This window comes from Typopeltis vanoorti, chromosome 22 (genome assembly GCF_054136105.1).
Source record: "Typopeltis vanoorti isolate ZY-2024b chromosome 22, IOZ_Tvanoo_1.0, whole genome shotgun sequence".
In the NCBI taxonomy this organism is placed as follows: Eukaryota; Metazoa; Arthropoda; class Arachnida; order Uropygi; family Thelyphonidae; genus Typopeltis; species Typopeltis vanoorti.
The window spans coordinates 8,791,747-8,816,706 of NC_143570.1; the positions used below are offsets into that span (position 1 = coordinate 8,791,747).

General features: G+C 35.9%; 1 protein-coding gene across 4 annotated transcripts in view; it reads right to left on the minus strand.

The window, feature by feature from the left end:
- The window catches only part of LOC150094143 (paired amphipathic helix protein Sin3a-like), a 382,913-nt gene extending 358,163 nt beyond the window's left edge, over positions 1–24,750 (minus strand). The window contains exons 1-3 of one of the 4 annotated variants that reach the window (XM_090411964.1): positions 24,666–24,750; positions 17,596–17,697; positions 494–648 (exon numbers count right to left, since the gene is read on the minus strand). In XM_090411964.1, coding sequence (XP_090268090.1) covers positions 494–648; positions 17,596–17,679 — 239 coding nt within the window. In that variant the 5' untranslated portion in view covers positions 17,680–17,697; positions 24,666–24,750. The other 3 variants (XM_090411965.1, XM_090411962.1, XM_090411963.1) reach the window with 3 other exon arrangements.
- Positions 24,751–24,960: the final 210 nt, after the last annotated feature.

A 24,960-nucleotide genomic window follows, 5' to 3' on the forward strand; every position in this document is an offset into this window, starting at 1 on the left:
TTAAACATACCATGCAGATATCAGTGATATATTTGATGAAGTAAATAAATATAATTGATTTCTTTGAAATGTCAGTTATGTTTAGTTTATTTAACAGTTTTAATTCACAACACAAGAATAATAAGAAAATAATGAATATTTATTTACTTATTTGCTAATATTTTTTCTGATGTTATACCCAGCATCTTTTTATTATTATTATTATTATTACGTTGAGGCTTTGGACTCCTCCAAGGAGTCCAAAGACTCATCAAGGGGGGGGGGGGGCACCTGCTCTACAACTCTCCGTCTCCACCAACTACAGCAAACCTCATCAACTACTCAAATGCCATCTACTGTCCACCACCACTAATATTTGAGAAATATCAATTATATTCAAATAAATTTTACTACATATTTCATAAAAATGTTATAATTACATGTTAGAATATTCTATAAAGCTCATCATGTATTTTTTTTAAATATTTTTATAGTGCATTATAAAACAACTTACTTGTGACCTTGTGTTTCCTTCATTACTGCAATCAACTGTTTTATAATATTTTGCTGGCCTCCAAATTTTCTCTTAACTAATTCAATGTAAGCCAAAGCATGATCAACTGATGATACTGGTTCTCTTCTCTGTGTATAGAACTGAGCTGTTTGTGCCTGTATCATGAAATGTAGTCAGAAATTTTTATTAAAAAAATAAGCACCCAAATAAAAACATCCAATTAAAATGAAGCTAATTAAGTATGTTATTTCCACTATTAATTTTAAAAATGCACCATTATATACCAATTTTACTTGACTAAATTTCCTCAAAACTCTTAGAACCATATATATTTGTTCATCTTGCTTCTCACCATGGATCACTTAATATTAAGAACTTTAGTTACATAACAGGGAGATCTCCTCATATGGATCTAAAAGGAATGTTACAGAATAGGATTTCTACCCCAACATCCAATCCTTGCCTTCCCATGGTGTCCAATCAGTTGGTATCAACTTTGATACCAAATAAATGACCCAGAAACGCAAATGTTTCATCCTACAAAACATGTAGGCCAACCAGAAAAACACATAATTTACAGGTCATAATATACTAGCCTCATAGTTGTTTCAGCTGTAAATCTAAAACAACCAACTGAATGAATGAATGATGACAGGCTAGAAATTTGAGACTTTAGACAATTTAACAACCAAACTGTATTTTGTATACTGAAAATATAAGCATTATAATGGTAAAATATAATCAGATGTGCCAAATGGGAGTTGTTTGCCATAGACAGTTTCCCCTCCTCCTGCTGTTTTTTGTTATTAAAAAGGTCAACTGATAATGAACAAGTAAGGAAATGCCTGTACACTATGTTTTTTTCTTGTAATGCATTTTATAATAGCCTTCTTTGACACAACCATCACAACAATTAAACCTAGAGCCATTTTGGGATATTTATCCAAGACATCATTTTGATGTTAAAATAGTCTGATTGAATCAAAAATAAAAATGACTCAAAAAGAGAGTTTTCTATATGTATACAGAAAGTATACATGCAAACCAAATATGAATTAGCACACTAATAATTATTTACATACAATACAGGTTGAGAAATTGTTCAGAATTGAATTTCCAATTATTAATATTTCCATCCATTTCACAAGAACTACCTTGATGTCTGTGATAGATTTATGTTATTCAGAGAGACTGAGTTGCTCCCACACTCGCAATTATCTGGTCCATTGAGATAGCCCCGTTTGATGAGGTTTTGTTTGCTGCCTCCTACTGTTAGTGGTCTGTTGAGGCTTTTCCAAGTATTCCAGTCCATGTGGGCACCATGTAGATGGTGCCCACTTGGACTGGAATACTTGGATCCAGGACTAAAGAGTGGTTATCAAACCTATACAACACTTGCCTCAGAACCCTAAGGATATCAACTAAATGTTCAAGTGATTTATGTTATTCAGAGAGACTGAGTTGCTCCCACACTCACAATTATCTGGTCCATTGAGATAGCCCATTTGATGAGGTTTTGTTTGCTGCATCCTATTGTTAGTAGTCTGTTGAGGCTTTTCCAAGTATTCCAGTCCATGTCTTCTGGAGGCATGATAAAATGGTGGCCTTTCTGAAACTGGGGAAAATTCCAACCAAAGCAAAAAAATTACAGACCTATATTACTACTCAGTGTCCTCTTTAAACTCTATGAACGATTAATTTTGAACAGGCTACAACCCCTAATTGAATCCCATCGTATTGCTGAGGAGGGAGGTTTTAGACCAGGCAAATCCTGTACATCACAAATTCTCAACCTCACTCAACATATAGAAAATGGTTATGAGCAAAACCTATCCACAGGAGCAGTCTTTGTAGACCTAACTTAACCATATGATACCATAAACCATCTCACACTCAGAAATAAAATATATAGAATAACTAGAGACTATCACCTTGTCCTCCTGATCTAATCATTCTTGGAAAACAGATGCTTTTTTGTGGGGATGGGAGGGGAAGTAAGAAGAGCTGCTGGCCTCCCCCCCCCCATAAAATGGCCTCCCCCAGGGAAGTGTGTTATCACCATTACTTTTCAACATCTATGTCAATGATCTCCCCATCTTTCCAGGAACTAAAAATTTTATCTATGCTAGTGACCTTGCATAATTACTCAATCAAATAATTTCAAGTCCATTGAAACTACTCTATCATTTGCCTTAAATAGTCTAACCACATATTATAGCAATAATCAATTAAAACCAAACCCCTTAAAAACCCAGAACTGGACTTTTCACCTTAACAATAAAGAAGTCATCAAGAAGCTACAGATGTCTTGGGAAGTCTCTTATATAGAACATTCCTAGAACTTTGTTGTGATGCTCAATCGCACTCTGTCATATAAAACATACATAGTAAAAACAAAGGCAAAAGTTAATGCAAGAAATAATATACTAAGAAAGCTTACTTCCTACAAATGAGATACAGATCTTAGTATACTGAGATCTTCTGCCTTGGCCCTTTGGTATCTGTTGAATATGCCTGCCCTATGGGCCAGATCCTACAATGCTGAAAACCTTGACCTAGCATTGAATGAAAACTGCCACTTAATTACAGGATGCCTGAAACCAACATCATTTAGAGGCCTGTATACTTTGGCTGGTATAGCACCCCTTCAATTCGAAAGTCTGCATTTTCAGTTGACAAAAGAAGCAGACAAATGAATGATGAGCACCACCTACTATTTGGCCAGATTACAGTGCCCCAAATACTAAGATCTTGACATAGCTTTCTAGCAACCGTTGAACCACCTAAAAATCATCCAGAAACAAGACTTCAACAATGGTTTGCACTATACCCTGAGAATTTTTGAATGAAACTGAATAACTGAGAGATCACTGCACACTAGATTTTAGGCATTTCATATTTCTGAGTAATTACAGGTAAGTTAAACTTCAGTGCAAAATGGTAAGTAATACTGAAAATAATGGCACACATCTTAACTTCATTCTACACACACTTGCTACTTCATCACATAAGGGAACTTATTGTAGACAAGGAAAGAGGGAAGCATTACAACATACCAAATATGCAATATCAGATTTTGCATATTTCACTCACCTGTATCTTTCACAGAAGTATTATGTCACATCCCTCAATGTCAACAAACAAAACTTTGAAATACATATATTTTATGCTATACAAACAAATACATCATATGAAATAAGGTCTTGTGACACCCATTTTAAAATGAAACATACTAATCTGTATATTATTATTATATTGTATCTCCGTGGAGTTTAGAGACTCAACTCATCATGGAAGTCCTACATTAATGTTTATACACACAAAAATCTATCATACCTCACCTTAAACTTATTTACTATCAGGGCACTCAACTAATTCTGGCAATCCATTTCACTTGCTCACTTCTCTCCATGCAAAAATATAAGTCAGCATACCCTTACTAACCACACTCTTACACAAATTGCATGGATGACCCTAATTGCCTATTTGTTAGTAAATCAATTAAGCTAATACCTTTTATTCTTTTATAGGGAGTAGGCGAGGCCTTTTAACCATATCTTGTTTTTGGAGATGTGGAATTGACTGCCTGCCTAAGCAGGCAGTTCAATCTCCACCAGTAGTCAATCAGAGATAGCTAGCCCAAGACTATCACTAATTACAAGCAGCAACTGATGAAGAAACAGGCAAACAAGTGCTGCTATCTCTTGGTACCTAACCCTAACAGGATATGTTTTTGTCTGAAATAATGTGGGTTCTATGGGTCAATTTTCTTGAGTTTATGGGATGAAAAACTTGAGTTTCCAGGAGAAAAAACCAGCTTGACTCTGCTAGAGATTGACTAACTCAGGAAATGATTGAAGAAAGGAGCAGAATAACTTCCTTCAGTCGCCGACTAGACTTGAACTTAAGTCTATCTCTGTGCAGCCTAGTGCAGAGGATGCAAGCACCACCTCCACAGAGCTACACAGGTCCATGACTTATCTTAGATTAAAAAATTTCCTTTGCTTCAATTTTATAAAAGCCCTTTAATATCTTATGTTTCTATCATGTCCTCTCTCTTCTCCACCTATCAACTAAAGTTTGTAACACACATACACACATCCTCAAGCTGATCACCTTTTCTTTACATTCCCTCCACAGTGTTTTCTTTTTTTTTTTTTTTGCAGCTCTTGCATTTATCTTTATTCATCCACTTAATCCCCACTTGGTTTATCTTCCTGACCTTTGGTATGCAGTCTGATACTGCTTCTCTCAGACAATCTCTGACCACTTCCCACTACTGACATTCTTTCCTTGTAGCTTCTCAAGCCATGGCACTGCTCCAAGATGCTCCTAAATCTGTATTACCAGCTTTATATTACTAAATCACTTAAGGAATTGACAACGTAGATACAAATATAAATTAAATTACACTTTAATAAATATTTCCGATATTTCGGCAATGTCATGTTGCCATCTTCAAAAGGAACTTACAAAAAAGGTACGTGCACATAGGCATTACAACACAGTAACTGAGAATGAAGTGATGAAGCTATTGTTCTCCTAAAAGTCCTGATGATGCCCCCTAGTAGGCTAAGTAGGTGTTCTTGGAGGTTGGGCTGAAGGTCTGCTGATGTAAGCCTCCCAAATTTGGGGAAGTCTCATACAACCAAATTTGTTGAGGTTTGGAGAGTTTCTTATGAGAATTACCAGTTTTATAATTCAACATAAACCTTTTCTTGACAGAGAATTCCACATGTTTAGCAAATTCCCAGAACAAGACTACATAGTCACTCTCCCCTGGAGGCAGAATATCTATCTACTTTGGTTATGGATATATCTTATGATGTTATTACCAGATCTAGCACTCTCAAACACCTTGTACACAAAAGTTAATGACATCACATCAATTGCCTTAGTATCCCATAATGCAAATCCCCTCTATAACATGTTGTTTCAGGTAATTATCCCTTAGCAAGCATATAAATTTCACTTTCATCTTGCCATTAATCCCCCCTTTTTTGTCCATCCAATGTATGTCTCCATAGATGAAGTGTCTCATAATAATTGTTTGGCCTGCACCAATTGTGCTAATCTACTGATACATGGCATCTATATCTTCCTATGGATCACTTGGGTCTATAGCAGCAGCCAACAATATATTTTGTGCTATTGGCCTCTATCTTGCACCAGACACCCTCAAACAAACCATCTCCCTCAGACCTAAAATCATCTTTAACGTCTAATTTTGTTGGTTGTAGTTCTTCAGCTATCATCAGCAATACCCCATCTCCCATCCTATTCTCTCTGACAATACAATAATATCCTTTATATTCTATTCCTGTAACTATATCATTTTGTAAACCAGGTCTCACTGATGCCCATAATTTTTGGCCAAATTGCACTGACCAATGCCAAAAACTAGTGCCACCACCTTTCTTATTCCTTTTATGATGAAGGATGAGATATGTTGCAATATAATGTAACCAGATATATCAGTAGAGTTGAATGTATGTCTATATAAATGTCAATGGCAAATGGAATAACACATAAATGTCAATGGCAAATGGAATAAAATGTATGGGCATAAGAGATAGTAGCAGCCAATCTATTCATGATGTTGATAAAAAGACAACATTACCCAAATCAACTTTAGGCAATGGTATTAGCTGATGGAAAAAAAAATAAGGATGTTACTTCAGCCCTGTTATGGGCAGTACAAATGTACTGCCATTCAGAGGATACAGAGAATCATATCAGTAGCAAAAAACTGCCATATAAAGAGCTGCACTCAGTTTCTATGAAAGGGCAGTTACATCTAAGTCAAACATCGGCCATGGAAACTGCACTGGAATAAAAAAAATTGAGTGCACAGTTCACTAGAAGTCCATGATAAGGAACAACAAATCATGCTATACCCTTTACAATCAAATGGTTGAGAGTGGGTATGGTGAATGCTTTATGTTTGAGTGCATCATCCAAAAAGTGAAGTTTACTGGTGTGGGTATAAAAAGATCTATCTCTGCACTTTATAGCTATCACTTAATTGTTAATTCAAGTGTGTGTGTGTGTTATTTCAAAACACAGCATTTGACAGGGAAAAAAAGTCTATACTGAAAGAAACAAAGTAAATTACACAAAATAAAATTCTTGAGAGCAAACAATTGAGCAAACTGGAAAACAAATTTGCATTCATCTGCTGTGAGGTCATCTGCTTCCAACAATTGTTGGAAATTCACCCTAATATACACATTTGTCAATCCAATTTTTCAATGGGAGATATACTTTCCAAGATATTGAAAAGCTAAATCAATGCAGAAAGCAAATATTGTCCATATAAAAGTAGCAAAATGGTGTATCATCATATTATTCAAATACTCTGGATTAGAGGATTGTAGAAAGATTTTTTTTTCCTTACTTACAAATGATAACAAAAGAATTTATATATGTCTAAAGGGAAGTGTGCTGTGCATTTGTCCATGAAGACTTCACAGCAAGCATTACAAGCATTTGATTGCTTGCCTGTAGGTAAAGGATTTAAAACAAAATCAATTTTATTCATTATACTTTACTTTATAATCTCACATGAAAAGAAAACTCTCTACAACTTCTAATCTAGAGTATCTTAATAACATGACAACTTATGCATTAATATTTAGCTCTTAGAAATTCTATAGGTCCAACTCCTGTTAATGAGACCTTAACAAAGATTGAAACTAGTCTGGGTAGCAATCCTCCTATAATGCATAGCAACATATCCGTCACAAAGAAAGAGTGCAGTGTATTACGAGATACCAGGGTAATTTGATGTTGGGTCATCTGTCTTCATATATAAGTAGCCCAATCATGAAGCTGCTTCAAGTGCAAACTTTTGTTTGCACATGTTTGCATAAAGAATTAAAACAAAAAATCTAAATATTATTTTGTCTACAATAACTTACTTTGTAACCAAGCAAAGAAACCTTCTACAGTTGTATGAAACAGCTTCATATGCATATTTTTGGTAGTAGAGGAAGGTATGCTAATGGATATACAACATTTCTGGATAATGCAATGCTTCAAGCAAGTTGCTTAAGGGTAAAAGACAAATCACTGGGAGGAGGAGACCTCCACATCACCTTTAAGGAATGCAGAGAACTGACTGGGGTTTCTGACCTAATGCCAATCTTTGCCTTCACAGGATGCACCCCCCCCCCATTAGTAGGAATACATTGACTACTGAAAGAACGAGGATGGGCTAACAATTTGGGACTAGCCGACCAAATGGTACTCTCTACTGACTCAAACCACAAATACATATGATGATACAATATGAAGAGATTTCATGGCTGGGGTGGCACCAGTTGGAACAAACTTTAACTTAACATCTAGAAGAATTAGATAAGCTTATAAGTTGGTTAGACATACTTCTAATTTTTTTTAGGAAATGACAACGTAAACTATATTATTAATTATAAAATTAATAAAATATTAATAATTCAGAATAAAATAGGTTGTAATTAATAACTACCTCTATTTCAGCAGTGTTACATTGCCACCTTCAGGGATCGCAAAACAATGATACATGCATGAAGGCTCCCACGCTAATGAAACCGAAGAAAGGCAACTGAAGTCGGTCCTAAAAGGATTATTGGACTGTGGACTGATGATCTTTAGAATGTAAACTTCACAAATTTAGGACAGTCTCATGTACCCAAATTTGTTGAGGTTTGGGAAGTTTTGCAGAGCTAAGGCTGATTCAAGGAATAATCTTTCATACTTGTACTTGCTGCGGTGAAATAAAATGGCATTCTTCCAGCGTATTCTGTGGTGGGTGTCCAATGCATGATCAGCAAGTCCTGAATGGCTGTTCTGATGGAATCAGATGTAGTTCTTGTGTTCAGATATCCTAATATTGGCCATGTTTCGCTGTAGTACGTTTACCAAGGGACCTGGTATACTCCAGGTAGGTTTAGAGCAGGGGTTCCCAACCATATGCCCGCCGGCACCATGGCGCCCGTCGACCAATTTGTGTGTGCCCGCTGCTGTTCAACCATGTGCCGTATAGTTTGAAATAATCACGCAACAATTCATGGCATGCTATATGACGCATGCGTTAATGACACACAACGAGTATTAAACGCATACAATGTAAAGTAGACGCGCATTTGAAGTGTTCATTCCAGTTTAAGAACTGGAATATCATCATATTCTCCTAATTATGAAGCACTGGCCAATGAAATGCAATGCCAAAGATCACACTAACTTACATATATATATATATATATTTAAATTTTTATATAATGTAAATTTTTAAGTAATAAAACATTTGATTATAATGTAAACTTTGTATGCATTAATTTAACAAAAGAATTAAAAAAATTTGCTTGAAAAAATAGATGGTGCCCGTCGCCCTATCAGTATTTTAGAATGTGCTCTAGGAAACAAAAAGGTTGGGAATCCCTGGTCTAGAGGAAGTGGCTGGTCTTTGGTGGAGCAGATAAGAGATGCTAATTTCTTATGTGGTTTGTAACTAGTTGTGAGGTCATATTTTCTTAGGATTTTTGTTAGTTTTTCATATGTACTCCAGATATATGGAATGGTGATACATTTAGACTAATCTCTGCTATGAAGGGGGGAGAGAACTGTGATTGACTGGGTTTAATATTTTTTGGATTTTTGGGGGTTGTAGCCATTTGCTAAGAAGGTGTTAATGATATGGTTAAGTTCAGTGGGCACTGTTATCTGAACTGATTAATTTTGCCCTGTTATATAGGGTTCTTATAATCCTATATTGTTGGGAGAGGGGAAACTGCAGGTCAATGTAATCTACGTGTATTTGTAGGTTTTCTGTAAACAGAAAAAGCCAGGGATCTATCAGGCTGGCATGTAATCAGTGTGTGTAGGAAAGGGACACTGTTGTTATTTTCCTTTTTCCGAGGTAAACTGGATCCTAGGATGGTGACTGTTTAAGTGCGCTGAAAAATTGTGGAATGTATGTGTTTGAAATTAGGCCATGCGGCCAAATTTCAAACACATCATTCATATACATATAGTGTAGCCAAACAGTGAGCTTATGTGGAACAGAGTTTAAGGCTTTTTCTTCAAAGATTTCCATAAAGAAGTTGGCCAGGGGTGGCGAGAGTGGAGAACCCATGGCTATCCCCTCTATCTGTTTGTAGAATTTTCCTTGCCAAATGAAATAGCCTGAGTTCATGATGAACTGAAATAGGAATGAGATATTGGGAGGAAGTTTGGCTTGGATAAGATCTAAGCAGGGGCGAATGCTGGTCTTGAAATTCACGCTTGCTCTTGTTATCATTCAGGGAGTGAGAGGTGTGATTGAAGTCTGATTAGTGGAATAATGAGTTACTGACCATTTAAAATTATATATTTAGAAATTTATGTACATTTAATCATACAAATACAACATTTATTTTACAAATAATATTCTATCTTTTTCAATTTAGCTGACCTACTTGAATACAAATTCTACCCTACGATTCTTCTTTATGAACTGGTCAATAACATCATCATAAAAAGTTGGTTGTAACTTAATTTTTCCAAGCAACATGCACACTTGTATAAAGTCTGGTTGAAGCTCGCTGGCTAGAGCTACATTGATTGCGTATGGCCTGTGTTTAAGCAACAGAGTGAGACGATGTGAAATGGCTATGCACGCGCATGAAATCACAGTGCTGCTGAGAGGACCTGGAAGCTCCCACAACTGAGCAAGCCAAGGTAGCTTTTACTAGACGAGCAAGCATCAGCCTTCGATACACAATGCAAAGCTCAATTATTGCCACACAAGCTTAAGACATCTTCTGTCTACAAAAATAAAAGCCTAAATGGAATGCTTATAAATGCATGCATTTATTAACAAATAAATATTACTTCTTTCTCAATTAATGAGCTTGCACAGCAAGCATGGAGAATTTGCCCCTGGGTCTAAGGTATCTTTGAGTGGCACATTGGTGAATAAGGAAGAGGCATCAAAACTGACCATTATGTTAGTGTGTTGGAATGAGAGGTTTTCTATACTGGCTTTAAAGTGAGCTGAGTTTTTTTTGTGTGTGAAGATGTGAGCACTTTGGCTAAATGTCTAGCTAATTTGTATGTGGGAGGAATCAATGCTATCCACAATGGGATGTAACGGTACATTTTGCTTATGAAGTTTTGATAGTCCATATATCTTTTTTTTTGGGGGGGGAGAGGCTAGAGTTAAAAGGTTTTAGTCTGTTAGTCACTTTCACAGGCCAAGAGGTAACCTTCTTAAGGAGCCTATGGAGTGTTCAGATTTGGGTTAGGTGCTATAGCACCTAAAAAGATCCCTGCAGAAGAAATAATGATGCAGATAGAATGAGGTATCTGTAGTCTTCCCAACCATATTGCCAACAATAGCAGACTGGATGTAGCCAGTGTTCTTACCCAAGCCAAACCACCAAAAAGCAACCTTCAAAAGAAGAATTCAAAGCTCTGCAAGAAATGAAAAGCAACAAAAAAAAAGTAATTACCAAAGTGAATAAGAGAAATGCTGCTGCTGTGGTTCTAAACCATTCAGATTACCCAGGTAAGCTTGCCTCTCTACTTTTAGATCGTTCTACCTACCTCCCTATAGAATATGATCCCACCAATATCCAAATCATTTTTTACTAAATAATTTAAGGAAATTACAACGTAAACTAGGACATACATTAAAATAAATTTTAATATACTTCAATATTTCGGCAACGTGACGTTGCCGAAATATTGAAGTATATTAAAATTTATTTTAATGTATATCCTAGTTTACGTTGTAATTTCCTTAAATTATTTAGTAAAAAATACATAACCAATGTCTAAGCCTTTCCACGAGAACCCAAATCATAACACTCCAAAGGCTTCTTAAGAAGGTTACCTCTTGGCTTGCAAAGTGACTAATATCCTACAAAAGTATAGTGTGTTATATTCAAGCAAAAACAATTAAGGAAAGGAAGGAGTAGAAATAGCATTAAACACGAAACATGAAGATAAACTTCTAGACTGGAAGGCAGCTTCAAGTAGGGTTACGTGAGCAAAAAAATAATTTATTTGTGCATATGGTACCACAGAAGGTTCTCCTCAGGAAGAAGTAGAGCAATTTTTTGAGTTATTAGAGCAGGCAGCTGACATAAAGAAAATGGGAAAAGTGGTCCGTGTTGGAGATTTAAACAAAAGAGTAGGAAACGAAGTACAAATGTTTCGAGAAAAGGGCAAAGCTAATAATAATAATGGTAACTGCTGAATTTCTTGCTCAGGATACAGACTAGTCATTACTATCATGTTCAAACATAAAGATATGCACCAGTTCACATGGAGAAGACATGCAAGCAATAAGAAAAGCCTCACTGACAGTGATATCTTCATGCTGATTCAGGATACAAGAGTGTACAGAGGATTTGAAATTAGAAGTGATTATCACTTAGTTCTAAGTAGGATAAACATGATATCACATTGAAAACAATAGTATTATCAAAGAAAAAATAAACAGTTCAGAAACAAGATGATGATGATGATTTATGGTTTCAATGGCACAAGGACAGCAAATAACATACTGCACCATATCAAAGGTTATAGCAGTACACGAGTACTGACCACCAGTGACCTGTTGTTTGGAGAGCAAGTATGCTAATCACTCAGTCAACCAGTCTGGACAATGGAAAAACTAAACCTTGAAGATCCACTGGCAAGCTCTCAAGAAAACATTGATTGATTTAGCTAGGGAGACTTGTCGAGAAGTGTCTACAAGGATAGAAAAATAAGAACACAATGGTAAAGAGGAGCTAAAGAAACAATTGTGGAAAACAAGAAAACATATTGAAAGTTCCTAGCATATAAGTCGGCATGTGCCCTAAAAGAATATAGAGAAAAATGTAAGAGAGCTAAGCTATGTGCATAAGTAGTCAAACAAAAGTAATGGAAAGACTTTAAGAATATAGAAAGTAAATATCAGGAAGATGGCAAAATGTTCTCAATGGTATTGAAAAAAGCTTAGAAATTGAGGAAAGATTACTGTCAAGGAATCAAAGATGATAAATGTGACATGAAAACTGACGATAAGGATATCCGAGATGTACTCCTAAATATATCCTGTGCAAGTCTTTGAGGTTTGCTAACTAAATTATATAACAGCTGCAAAAAATTTAGCATGAAAGTCAGCAATAAAAAGATCAAACCTATGAAAAACAGAAAGGAAAACTGAAAACTTTAACTGCAATCTCAATGAAGAACCTATAAAAAAAGTAAAATATTTCAGCTAAATAGCTGAAATATTTTATATATTTCAGCTATTTAGCTGAAATATTTTATGTTCTATACACAGAGTTTTTAGTGAAAATGGCAAATTAAAATTAGAAATAGACGACATAACAAGCAAAGTGACTTATTTTTTTAACGGTATTAACAACACCAAACAATTTTATCAAAGAGATGTTTTATTAACTGCTTATATTTCGCTGAATTTCAACTCAGCATCATCAGAACACAACACACTTGTACATGCAACAGTGAGTGAGTGAAACAATACAATTGCAATGGACAAAAGATCTATAGCTGTTTTTTTTTTTCCCCGTTAGAGGGCTCCAAAAAATAGGACTTTAGATATCACTCACTCACTCACTCACTGTCGCGTGTACCATAATTGTTGTACACTGCTAATGCCGAGTTGAAATTCAGTGAAATATAAGCAGTTAATAAAACATCTCTTTGATAAAATTGTGTGGTGTTGTTAATACCGTTAAAAAATAAGTCATGAATAAACGTCAATACCTAAACTCATTGTTAGAATAATAAGCAAAGCTAGTATGGTGGGGAGACAGTTGAATAAATTTATATGGAATAAGAGAGAAACTAGCCCAAACACTAAACTAGTAATATACAAGACAGTGCTCAAGCCAGTTTTAAGTTATGAATCTGAGAATTTTGTTAGAAATAAAGCATGTGATCAAAGATTAGAGACCACAGATATGAGAGTTCTGAGAAAAATTAGGAGAGTGAACAGATGGCATCAATGGCTGACTCATATTAGAAATGAAGATATTAGGAAGGAATTTGATATTAGCATTCAGAAATGTATGAAGAGAGCTAAACTATGGTTGCCTGCACTTGTCAGCACTCCATTATCATTCTTTCTTTTAAGATTATGCAGTGGTCAGTGTTCATAGTGAAGAATTTATGGAGACAAAAACACACTTGTTGGAGTAATTATTTCACTTATAATTATAATGACTTATAATTATGAAGATTTTTCATAATTATAAGTAAAGTAATTACCACAACATGTGTGTTTTTGTCTCCATAAATTCTTCTTTATCTCCATTATTGTTTTTGCATCTAGCATTCATTTTATGCTTCTAAGGCACTTCTGACTGACTGAATCCACCTGGCTACTTAAATAGAATGGCTGAAAAAAGGTTAGTACAGCAGATGTGTGATGTCAAGATGCAGGAAAGAAACCACAGGAAGACTAAGAGCTAGGTGAATTGATTCAGTCAGAAGTGCCTTAGAAGCATGATATGCTAGATGTGATATTTATGTGACTAAATCTGAGTACAATAATCCAGATGCAGTCTAATCAGATCTTAATACAATGGAATCACCACTCTTCTATCTCTGCTGGTCAGCGTGCCACAATCCTCTGAATGACCTTCACCACCTTTGTGATATGTCCCCAGACTTCAAGTTCTATCAATCATTACTGCAAGATCCCTTGCTCCCTCCACTTTCTCCCATCCCAAACTTCAAGTTCTTACATTCAGTTGCATTAAACTGATGTCACCATTCATTTGCCCATCTGTACAGCTTATTCAAATCCCCCCCCCCGAAGGGCTACTACATCGGCACTATCATTAATAACCCTTCCCAGCTTCACATCATCTGTAAACAATGGAGTATCTATCTGCAATCCAATGGCAATGTCATTCATGTATTATTTAAAGGTTAAACATGAATGACATTGCCAATGGATTGCAGATAGATACTCCATTGTTTATAGATAGATACTCCCAATAATGAGCACCTTATGGAACCCTACTTGTTACTTCTGCTTCCTAACGCAATTGGATTACTAAAGAAGAGCAACCTTCAACAAATTATTTCTTCAAAATCTTAACTACAGAAGAAATACAAACTGATTTATAGTTTGACACCTCCATTCTACCACCACTCTTATGCAATGGCACTATCTTACCCATAGCAAAACTTTCATAGAAAATCAAGGTCAATACAGTTGTCAGTTTGCTAACACATTCTCTTAAAAGGTGGCAAAATCCCATCTGGTCCCACTGCCTTATTGACATCCTCAGTACTTAGTATTTAAAATGCACTTCCCAAACACTCTGAACCCTACCCATCCTTCTGGTAATAAAACCTTCTTTTCCAGGATGAAAAACCCCAATAATATGATTATTAAACAACTCCACTATGCCATCTGCATCAGTCGCTCTACTCCCGTTTTCATCTAACATCATTCTTCCACAATCATTTCTCCTCCTATTAGCCACGTAATGAAAGAATTCCTTCAGATTTTCCTTGAATCTCAATGCTAATCTCTTATGTACAAGCTTTGCCTTCGTTACCATGCTAGTCACTCCCCTGGCCTGAATCTTATATTCTTCATGCATCTGCTCTCCACCCCCTCGTCTTATATCTTTTCCATAACTTTTTTTCTTTTTTTCACCTACAGTTCCTATTTGATATCATCTGTCATCCTTTACACCAAACTATGTTCTCTTTTTCACTCAAGATATTCAACTTGCCACTGCTGCTAATAAATATTTCTTCACTAGTTCCCATACGCTGATGATATCTCTCTCTCTTCCAATTCCTCCATCCATGGAACTCCCCCAAGTTGATTTCTAAGATTATTATAATCACATGCCTTATAATTCCATATATATTCTTTCTCCTTGATACACCTGCATGTTTCTTCATCTTCCAATTAAGACTACATCGTCACTCTCTCCAACTGGGAACAGGAATGACACTTCAATTAGAATCAAATCCTCTGAAATATATTTTAAAATTTCTTCCAAAGTCTAATAGAGACAAAGGAAAAATTCAATTTAAAAGGCCACTGCCTTTCCTCTGCTTTCTTCAAATCTTGGAAGAGCTAGAGCAGCCACTGGTCAACACCCAAACACTGTCCACCTCCAAACATATCAAACAAACTTATCTTCCTTTATTCCATCCATCTTTCTTCTTGGAACAATCTCTCTATACTGTTTTTCCCGCTCCCCAACTCTTTAAAAACAGACTACTTCTCTTGATTGATCACTTACCCACATATGGTGCTGTTGTGTTGTTGGTCTTATAACCTTTCATGTGTAGTCATTACAAACCAAGGTCATTTGAAATGAGTCAGAAGTGATCCTAAACCAGAATGTGAATATTTTTTATAAAAAATTACTTCTGCAAAAGACACATCAAATAACAGAGAAATAAAATACAATTTCATAAAATTTCTCAAGGTATTTGAAATATGAAACATAAAAAATATGAAATATATAAAAAGTCCATATGAAACATGATGGAACAAGCCACAAAAATGTTATTACAAAATGCTTCACTATACTTCTTCAGTACTCATTTGAACTTAAATTCCAGAATAATGTTCAGTATTTGTAGTCTACTTAGTGAGAACTTTAGCAGTGTCAAAATTTACTTTTTTTTTTACGTACATTAAGCAGATGTGGAGACAATCTCAAAATTGCTATTTAGCAAAACAATTCCTAATGAGCTTTTGATCGTTAATAAAAATAGTAAATACCTTATGAATGAACATATCGTAATTGCCAGTATATTGTATTTATTTCTAGAAACACAATGTATTTTGATGAAATTGCTTCATCAAATGAAGCATGTGATGATACTTACTAAATTCATGACAAAAACAGGGCTATTTGACTATAAAAATTCATTAGTTACAAAGGATAGGTCACACTGTTTTGAATTAAACTAAAGTAGCTAAAATTAAAAGAACAATGTATTATGTCGGTTACTTGCATGTATTCTGCCCACTAGAGCAGTGAATTAATTTATGCTTTGTATTCATGTTATCTCAATGGTTTTCAAATGTTATTTCAATTTCAACAGACATGTCACATCCATATAATTACTGGCATGCAAACACATCAAGGCTGATAAGCAGGTTAATTAGGTTTCCATAAAGCCAGTTACTTGGATATGACAATCTACTGAATCTAACAAATTAAGGGAAAGGAAAAAAAATTAACTGGCATAAATTAATGACACTTGTTACATAATTTAAATACAATGAACAAATTCTTAAGCTTAGTTATTATTATTATTGCACAGGCACCTCCACAGAGTCCAAAGACTCATCACAGGAGATCCAAACAATCCACACAATTTATCATACCTCTCCTTGAATCCATTCACAGACAAAGCACTTACAACTGACTCTGGAGAAAAATCTAGTCCTCACACCACTACTAACCATATCCAGAGATGACCTCTTGTTCTGGCCCCTCTAGCCAAGTGTTAAAACATTTCCCCTGCAACAATCCTATAAAACCCTTTAAGCAACTTAAATGTTTCTATCATATCCTCTCTTTTTTTCTATCAACCAACTTCTGCAATCTACACATCCTCAATCTATCTTCATTGGGAACATTCCACATCCCACTCACCATCTTGGTCTCCTCATCCACAAGAAACCCAGGAGACCAGATCTGAGCACAATAACCCAAGTGTGGATATCAAGGCCTTATAAAGAGGAATAACAACTTCCTTATCTCCAGTTGTTAATGTGTTTTTCAATAGCCAAGCAATCTTATGGAATACCTTAGCAATATGTCCTCTAAACTTTAACTCTCTGTCTACCACCACCCCTAAATCTCTAGCTCATTATATAACTAAATTACTAAAATCTAACACACAGCATAAGACTCTCTCTCTCTCAGCCACAGTAGCGTAGCTCACACTGATGAATTCCAGTTGGATGTCACTCACTTGCAGGTTTATTTGCCTACTGAACTAAATCATGGGATAATTATGTCAAATATGTAAAATTGGTTTAATTATGAAAAACAGAGTGAATGACAAGTAAGATTATATTTTAATCACCATTACTACTGATCATCATTTTCAGAATTAAAAACATATACCTGAGAATGAGCATAAGTCTGATGCTGTACATGTTGTTGTTGAGCTTCTATTTGATGTGACACATGTGGAATTAGCCCAGGCATATCTGCTAACTTACCAAACTATTAAAATAAAAAATTAAAAATATAATATTTAAAGGAAAAGAGAGAAAAGTGAATTATTTTACTAATTATAATAAATTATATTACTCAACTTATTCAGTTTGTAATGAACATGTGTATTGAAATGCATGAAATTATACTATCTTTCTCTATACATAATTTCAACAAAATTTTCTAGTATGCCAAATGTGAAGTAAAAAAAATTAAAAAAAAATAAAAATAAAATAAAATGCTATGTAAGAGCAGCTGTAAGAGGTGTTCTATGAGCATCGCTTGAGGCTTAAAACTTTATATTAATCTCTTTCAAGTATTGAAGATAATCTGGCAGATATAGACATTATGAATATCTCTATGGAGTCAGATGACTCATCATGGAAGATCCGCATTAACCATTAGTGATCCCTGGCAATCCATTCATTCACCACTCTCCAAACAAAAGATATAGTCTACATGCCCTTACTAACCACACACCAACCTCAATTTCCAGGAGTGATCCCTAGTTCTCTCCCTACTTGTCATATACTGAAAAATTTCTTTTGTGTCACTCTTGTAGTAACTTATAAGTTTCTATCATGTCTCCTCTTTTCTGCCTGTCAATTAAACTTTGTAGTCTAGACACTTTCATTTAGACCAACATACTTGTCGACAGCTTGGTTACTTGTCTCATGAGGATCCTTTCCACTACCATCTCATTCCCAAGAATCAGGTGAACAAATCTGTGCACATGGCAGTTCAAGATGTGGCCTTTTCCATTTCAACTGTCATTCTTATAAAATGTGAGTAAATTACTAACCAGACCCTCCTGTTACAAAATTGTGCCACCCACCACAGATTATCACATTCCTATCCACCCATTCCTGAATTCTACCTTAAACATTTTTCCAATACCTTAACAACCACTCCAGAGATACTAATTGGCCTATAATTTAATACTTGTATCTTAGACCTCCTTTATGTAATGGAAATATCTTTCTTTCTTTCCGTTCCCTCAGAAAACTGCCAGTGCTGAAAGTTAGTTGAAAGTTTATTTTTCACTTGGTTAGACTATAATAAATTTAGTTTAATCCTTTATCCAAGTGTGAGCAAACAAAGTTTGCACCTGAAAATATCTTCAGGACTGGGGTAAGGTAGTACAACAACAGGCAACTTGTAGCAAAGGTGGACCAAGCTGACATCACTCCTATCTCAGTATCTCCCATAATGCAAAACACATCTCCTTGCGGATATGTATAATGTTATGCATTAAGGGAAGGGCCACTACTCAGACTAGTTTCGACCTTTATTGAGGTCTCTTCAGTGGGAGCCCCTTTAGTGGCCCTTCCCTTAATGCATAACATTATACATATCCACAAGGAGATGTGTTTTACATTGGGAGATACTGAGATAGGAGTGATGTTATCTTGGTCCACCTTTGCTACAAGTTGCCCGGTATTGTACTACCTTACCCCAGTCCTGAAGATATTTTCAGGCGCAAACTTTGTTTGCTCACACTTGGATAAAGGATTAAACTAAATTTATTATAGTCTAACCAAGTGAAAAATAAACTTTCAACATCTTTCTCTAAATCCAGAGTAATTTAATTGGCACACCTTTTGGCAACTCCTATAGAGGTAAAGATGACCTCACCATTGCTTCTGCCTGGTATCTGCACTTCTGGGCCTGGCTCCCACTGAAGAGACCTCAATAAAGATCAAAACTAGTATGGGTAGTGGCCCTTCCCTTACTGCATAACATTATACATATCCACAAGGAGATATGTTTTGCATTATGGGAGATACTGAGATAGGAGTGATGTTAGCTTGGTCCACCTTTGCTACAAGTTGGCCAGTGTTGTACTACCTTACCCCAGTCCTGAACATATTTTCAGGTGCAAACTTTGTTTGCTCACACTTGGATAAAGGATTAAACTAAATTTATTATATGCTGAAAGTTAGATTAAACAATTTCATCAGCAACACCACCAAATCTCTTGCATATTTGCATAGCATAAGGGACTGACATGCCACTGAGTCCCACTGTTGTATTCACATCGATATTTTTCGATATGCTCAGCATTTCCAGTTCATATACTTCCATTCTCACATCAGTAACTGCAATATCACCACTAGATAACACACCCTTGTAAAGAGATCACTAACTAAACTGCTTTTCACTTATCTATCATCAACAGTGATTAAAATTATCCTTAAATAATCAATCTCTCTCTTACTGCTACATAGCACAAAAACTTTTTAGGAATTTCTTTGGTGTGCTTAGCTAATTTTCTCTCATGATCTGATTTAGTCCTTATTATACTGGTCACCCTTCTTAACTACGCTTTGCATTGCTCATGAGCATGCTAGTTACTTATTTTATTTATATTCTCATTACAATGTTTTATTTATTTATTATTATTTTTTTATTGCAGCTTCCGCTTTATGTTGCTACTCGTCCATCCATTTAACTCCTACTTGGTTTATCCTTCTGACTCTGGGAATGCACAGTCTGTTACTGTTTCCCTCAAACAATCTCTGACCATTTCTCAAGTACCACTGACATTCTTCCCTTGCAGCTTCTTATGCCACTACACTGCTCCAAGCTACCACTTACGTTTGTTACAATTACCAACTTCGTAGTTCCACACATACCCTTTCTTGACTGAGAATTCCACATATTTAACAACCTCACGAAAATACCACACAGTCACTTTCTCCAATCAGAAGCAGAGTGGCTATCTTTGTTACTTGACACATCTTCAGAAGGTATTACTCCTAGTCCCCTCCATCACATGATGTTTCAGGTAATTATTCCTTAGTAATTACATAACCCCGTATTAAATGCAGGGTTTGTTTTATTGATGGTACAAAAAAAAAAAAAAGAAATCAACTTGTTTACATTTAATCACTAAAGTTAAGAAACAACGAAGGTGCACCTGAGAATATCAAATGCCTCTGACTTCACTTTGTCAGCCTAGAACTTCAACTTACCAATAATTAGGCTATGAGTTTAAATCTCATTGCAGGCATGGGTATTTGTTTGTTTGAATGTTTGTGAACTGAGGCCTTAAGTGGCTTGTAAAAAGTACCTTTGGTTGCTACAGCAGTTTTTAGTGGATTATCTAATCCTTGCTTAGATAATCCACTAAAAAATAATCCACTAAAAGTTAGATACGCTAAAATGGAGGCCTTAGCCCTATCTAACTTTTTGGAGAGAGAGTGGACACTTCAATCTCCACTGGTAGCCAATCGGAGATTGGCTAGCAGTTGGCCAAGACTATCACTAAATTTAAATGGCATCCAGTGAAGAAACTGGCAAACGAGTGCTACCATCTCATGATCCCTAACACAAAGTTTGAAATGGTCAATTTTCTTGAGTTGATGGGATGAAAAACCCAGGTTTTCCAGAAGAAAAAACCCCACTTGCTCATGCCAGAGATCAACTCGGGAACCAGTCAAAGAAAGGCTTGGAAAACGTTTCTCTAGTCAATGGTTACAATAAGAACTCTAGGTTCTCTGGGCAGCCTGGTACTGAGGAAGCAAATGCCACTTCTACTTAGCTACACAGGACTTAATGTATGATTGTAGAAAGTGTTTTCACTTGTTTATAATTTAAATTAAATAAGCCAAGAAATTATACTCTTGTTTAATCCTTTATCCAAGTGTAAGCAAACAGAGTGTGAGCATGAAGTATCTTCATGATTAGGGTATCCGTATATTAGGCTAATGACTACACATCGTTTGCCTTAGTCAATATGCAAAGCATACACACCCCTTTCAGACATGTTGCTTTATGAGAAGGGCCACTACCAAGACCAATTTTGATCTTTCTTACTGTTCAAGTGTAGGCTTTCTCCAAAAACTCAGACAATCTCTCAGCTCACCCAATCAATGAGTGACCCAAAGGATCATTTAACTCACTATTCAGCAGTTCTTCCACTCAGCGACAGGGGTTATACCCTACCACCAAGTAGAATCACTTTCACTGAGCCACGCAAAGGATACCACCAAACTCATCCCTCCCTGCCTGGATAACTTCAGGGCAGAAAACTCAAAGGTGGCTCCACTCAACAGAGAAAAACATGCCACTGAGCAGAACGTTCAGTGACGAGCCCAGAGATGAACATTATTAAATGCCATCAGTGGGAGTCACCCAGAAGTGATACCAAGGTTGAAGTACTAACAAGATAAATTGTTTATTTTGTTCCTCTGATGTTGTATATACCACATAGCACTATTATGTAACCACTACTACTTATCATTATGAGGAATGGAGTGTTCTGTAATTAGCAAAACCAGCTGTAAAATTTTGCTAGCCAAAGCAAAAATATTTCGGCAATAAAAAAGCTGGCCTCACCTTTTATTTGACTTTAACCCTTTTTTAATTCAAAATTAAAAAATAATAAAATAAAAACAAAAATGTATTTTATGAAATACAGCCAGTATTTCACCATCCTATGCTCAGTCATAGGTCATATGCGATGCGTAGTCTGTATTCTTAAATCGTCTACTAAAATCAAGCCCTCCCACCCACCCAAGATTAAATCCTGAGTGTGCTACTGTGGTCATATAATCACAATTACCAAATTACAGTACTGAACTTTTACTAAAATAAGGAGCCAAAAAGCTTCAGTTTGCGATGCAAAGAGGCTGGCAGAGTGGTTAGCGCATCCACTCTCCAGTAGGTTCGAATCCAGCCGTGGGCATGGATGTTTGTGATTGTCTGTGGAAATACTAGTGGTGGTGATTGGCAGTAGATGCCATTGGCGTAGTTAGTGGATTGAGTGGTGGACAGGGGTGTAGTCGGGCTAGGGCGGCGCCCTGGTACTTTTTTAAAACTATCAAAATTTTTAAATTCATTATAATAAATTATAAGAATTATAATAATGAGACTTATAATGCATTTCCAGCTTTCGGTCAAAAAATACAGCTTGCTGCTCTTGTCATTTTCGTTTCAGAAAACAAGGCAGTCTCTCTGCCATATAGCCGTTGCAATAATAATAATGCCACACTTCGTGCTGTGGATTTTTGTTTCCAAGGTTTTCCCTTGCACTATTTCTTTTAGGACTACACTCCTGGTGGTGGAGACAGAGTTGTAGAGCAGGTACTCTCCCTGGATGAGTCTTTGGACTCCCTGAAAGTGTCAAATAATAATAATAAATAAAAACTTTTTCTATTAATGTGGCCCAGGGGGGGAAGGGTACTGCCAACCAAAAAGAAAAAGGAAAAAAAACTTTCCAAAAATCTTTTCCTAATTAAAATTCATTTTTTTATTTATGTTGTGTCGTGTCTTCTATTTCTATACTACTTATGAATTAGCGATCATTGCAGATGCTCAATCATAGGTCATATGCGATGCGTAATGTGTATTCTTAAATCGTCTACTAAAATCGGGCCTTCCCGTCCCCCAAGATTAAATCCTGAGTGCGCTACTGTGGTCATATAATCACAATTACCAAATTACAGTATTGAACATTTACTAAAATAAGGAGCCAAAAAGCTTCAGTTCGCGATGCAAAAATTATAAAAATCAAGTGGATATTAGATCTAGCATTATTTCAAAGCTGAATGTAGACTATTAAAGTTGTTTGGTAAAAATAAGTTGACCAGGGAGCTTACGGGAATGCTAAAATTGTGAGAACAATACAGCGGATTATGGTGATAGGCATTTGAAATTACAATATTGAAGAGTTTAAAAAAAAAAAAAGTTTTTGTTATATTGATCTAATGTCACTGTTGTAAATGTACCACCCTAAGCATTTACTTACTTTCTGATACACTGTGGATAGAATTTGAGGTTAATTTATGTATAGGTCATTTACAAATAGGAAGAATAGCAAACAAACAAAAAAAAAACAATACAAAGCAACTCTGAGGGCATGCAAATAGTAGACCATAAGATGGTAAGTAAATATTGAAGGTAAACCAACCCACTTTAAATTACAAATTTTCATATCATGCAATTTCTTAGCCTTTAGTTATATCAGCGCCACCAAAGAAAATGTGGGCTCATCAGTACACTTTGAATTATTCTATGTTGAAAATCGGACTCTTTCGCTTCGAACAGTCTTTTTGTTAACGCGGGAGTCTATGGGAGACAGGACGCAACGTTCATGAGCAGGCACTTCGTCTCCGTTTGCAACCGGATGTACGTGAGGAAAGGGGTTGATACGGAAGCGACGCACATTTGACATGTGACGCTAAGAGCACCAAGCACCCGTATCTTTCGTAGTGTTACTGTATGATGGCTGTTGGGACAAATACAAGCAGTATGTACGACAACGCTGATAAGATGGCACTTCGGAACAATGTTGCTAGGTTGGATTATTACATTTGCTGTCATGATCGTTTAGTGCTCCCCACACTTCTAGCCAATATAAATCGCTCCTACAAATGCTGTATATTAGTATCATATGTGCGCGTTCATTTGGTAGTAAATATATGGTTTCCATTCAATATTTACCACCTAACCTATACAACCCACGATATCAATCATACTGACGTCTGCGTACGGCGGATATGTTGTGGGCGACAGCATTGTCCCAGCAGCGACCGTACGGCAACAGTACGAAAGATACAGGAGTATGGCAGCACATGTCAAAACTGGGTTCTTCCTGTGACGTACATCCGGTTGCGAACGAAGACGAGATGCCCGATACGCCACTGCGGTCTTCAGTACACTCCCGTGTTAACGAAAACACGTTCGAAGCGAAAGAGTGCAATTTTTGAAATGGAATAATTCATAATTTACTGATGAGCTTAATTTTCATTTAATTGCGCTGTTATAACTGAAAGATCAGAAATTGCATGACGTGGAAATTTTGTAATTTCAGGGTTGTGTTAGTAGCCGTCGATTTCCATACAATGGAGTATTCAAGTCAAACACACCAAATGTAACACAAGAAGCACGTCATATCTAAAACAGAAAACTTATATTTACTACAAAATGAACAGGTCACAAACAACAACAAATAACTTCCAAAAGCAACTAACTGCCTAAGGCTCGCCAACCACGTGGAAGAAGATGGTACGTACGACAACGCTGGTAAGAGTAAGATGGGTAACTTCGGGTCAATACATTATTAGCTCGCTATCACATGAATAAATTTTCATTCAACTTTGAAGAGCTTCATAACAAAAATGAATTATATAATATATTAAATAAAATAAAAATTGCGTTTTTTGTTTTAGTTTGCAGTCATGTACAATGATAATGGCAAATTATTTCATTTACTATTATAATAATGAAATAATATGATCATAATTATTTATATTTATGATATAATTA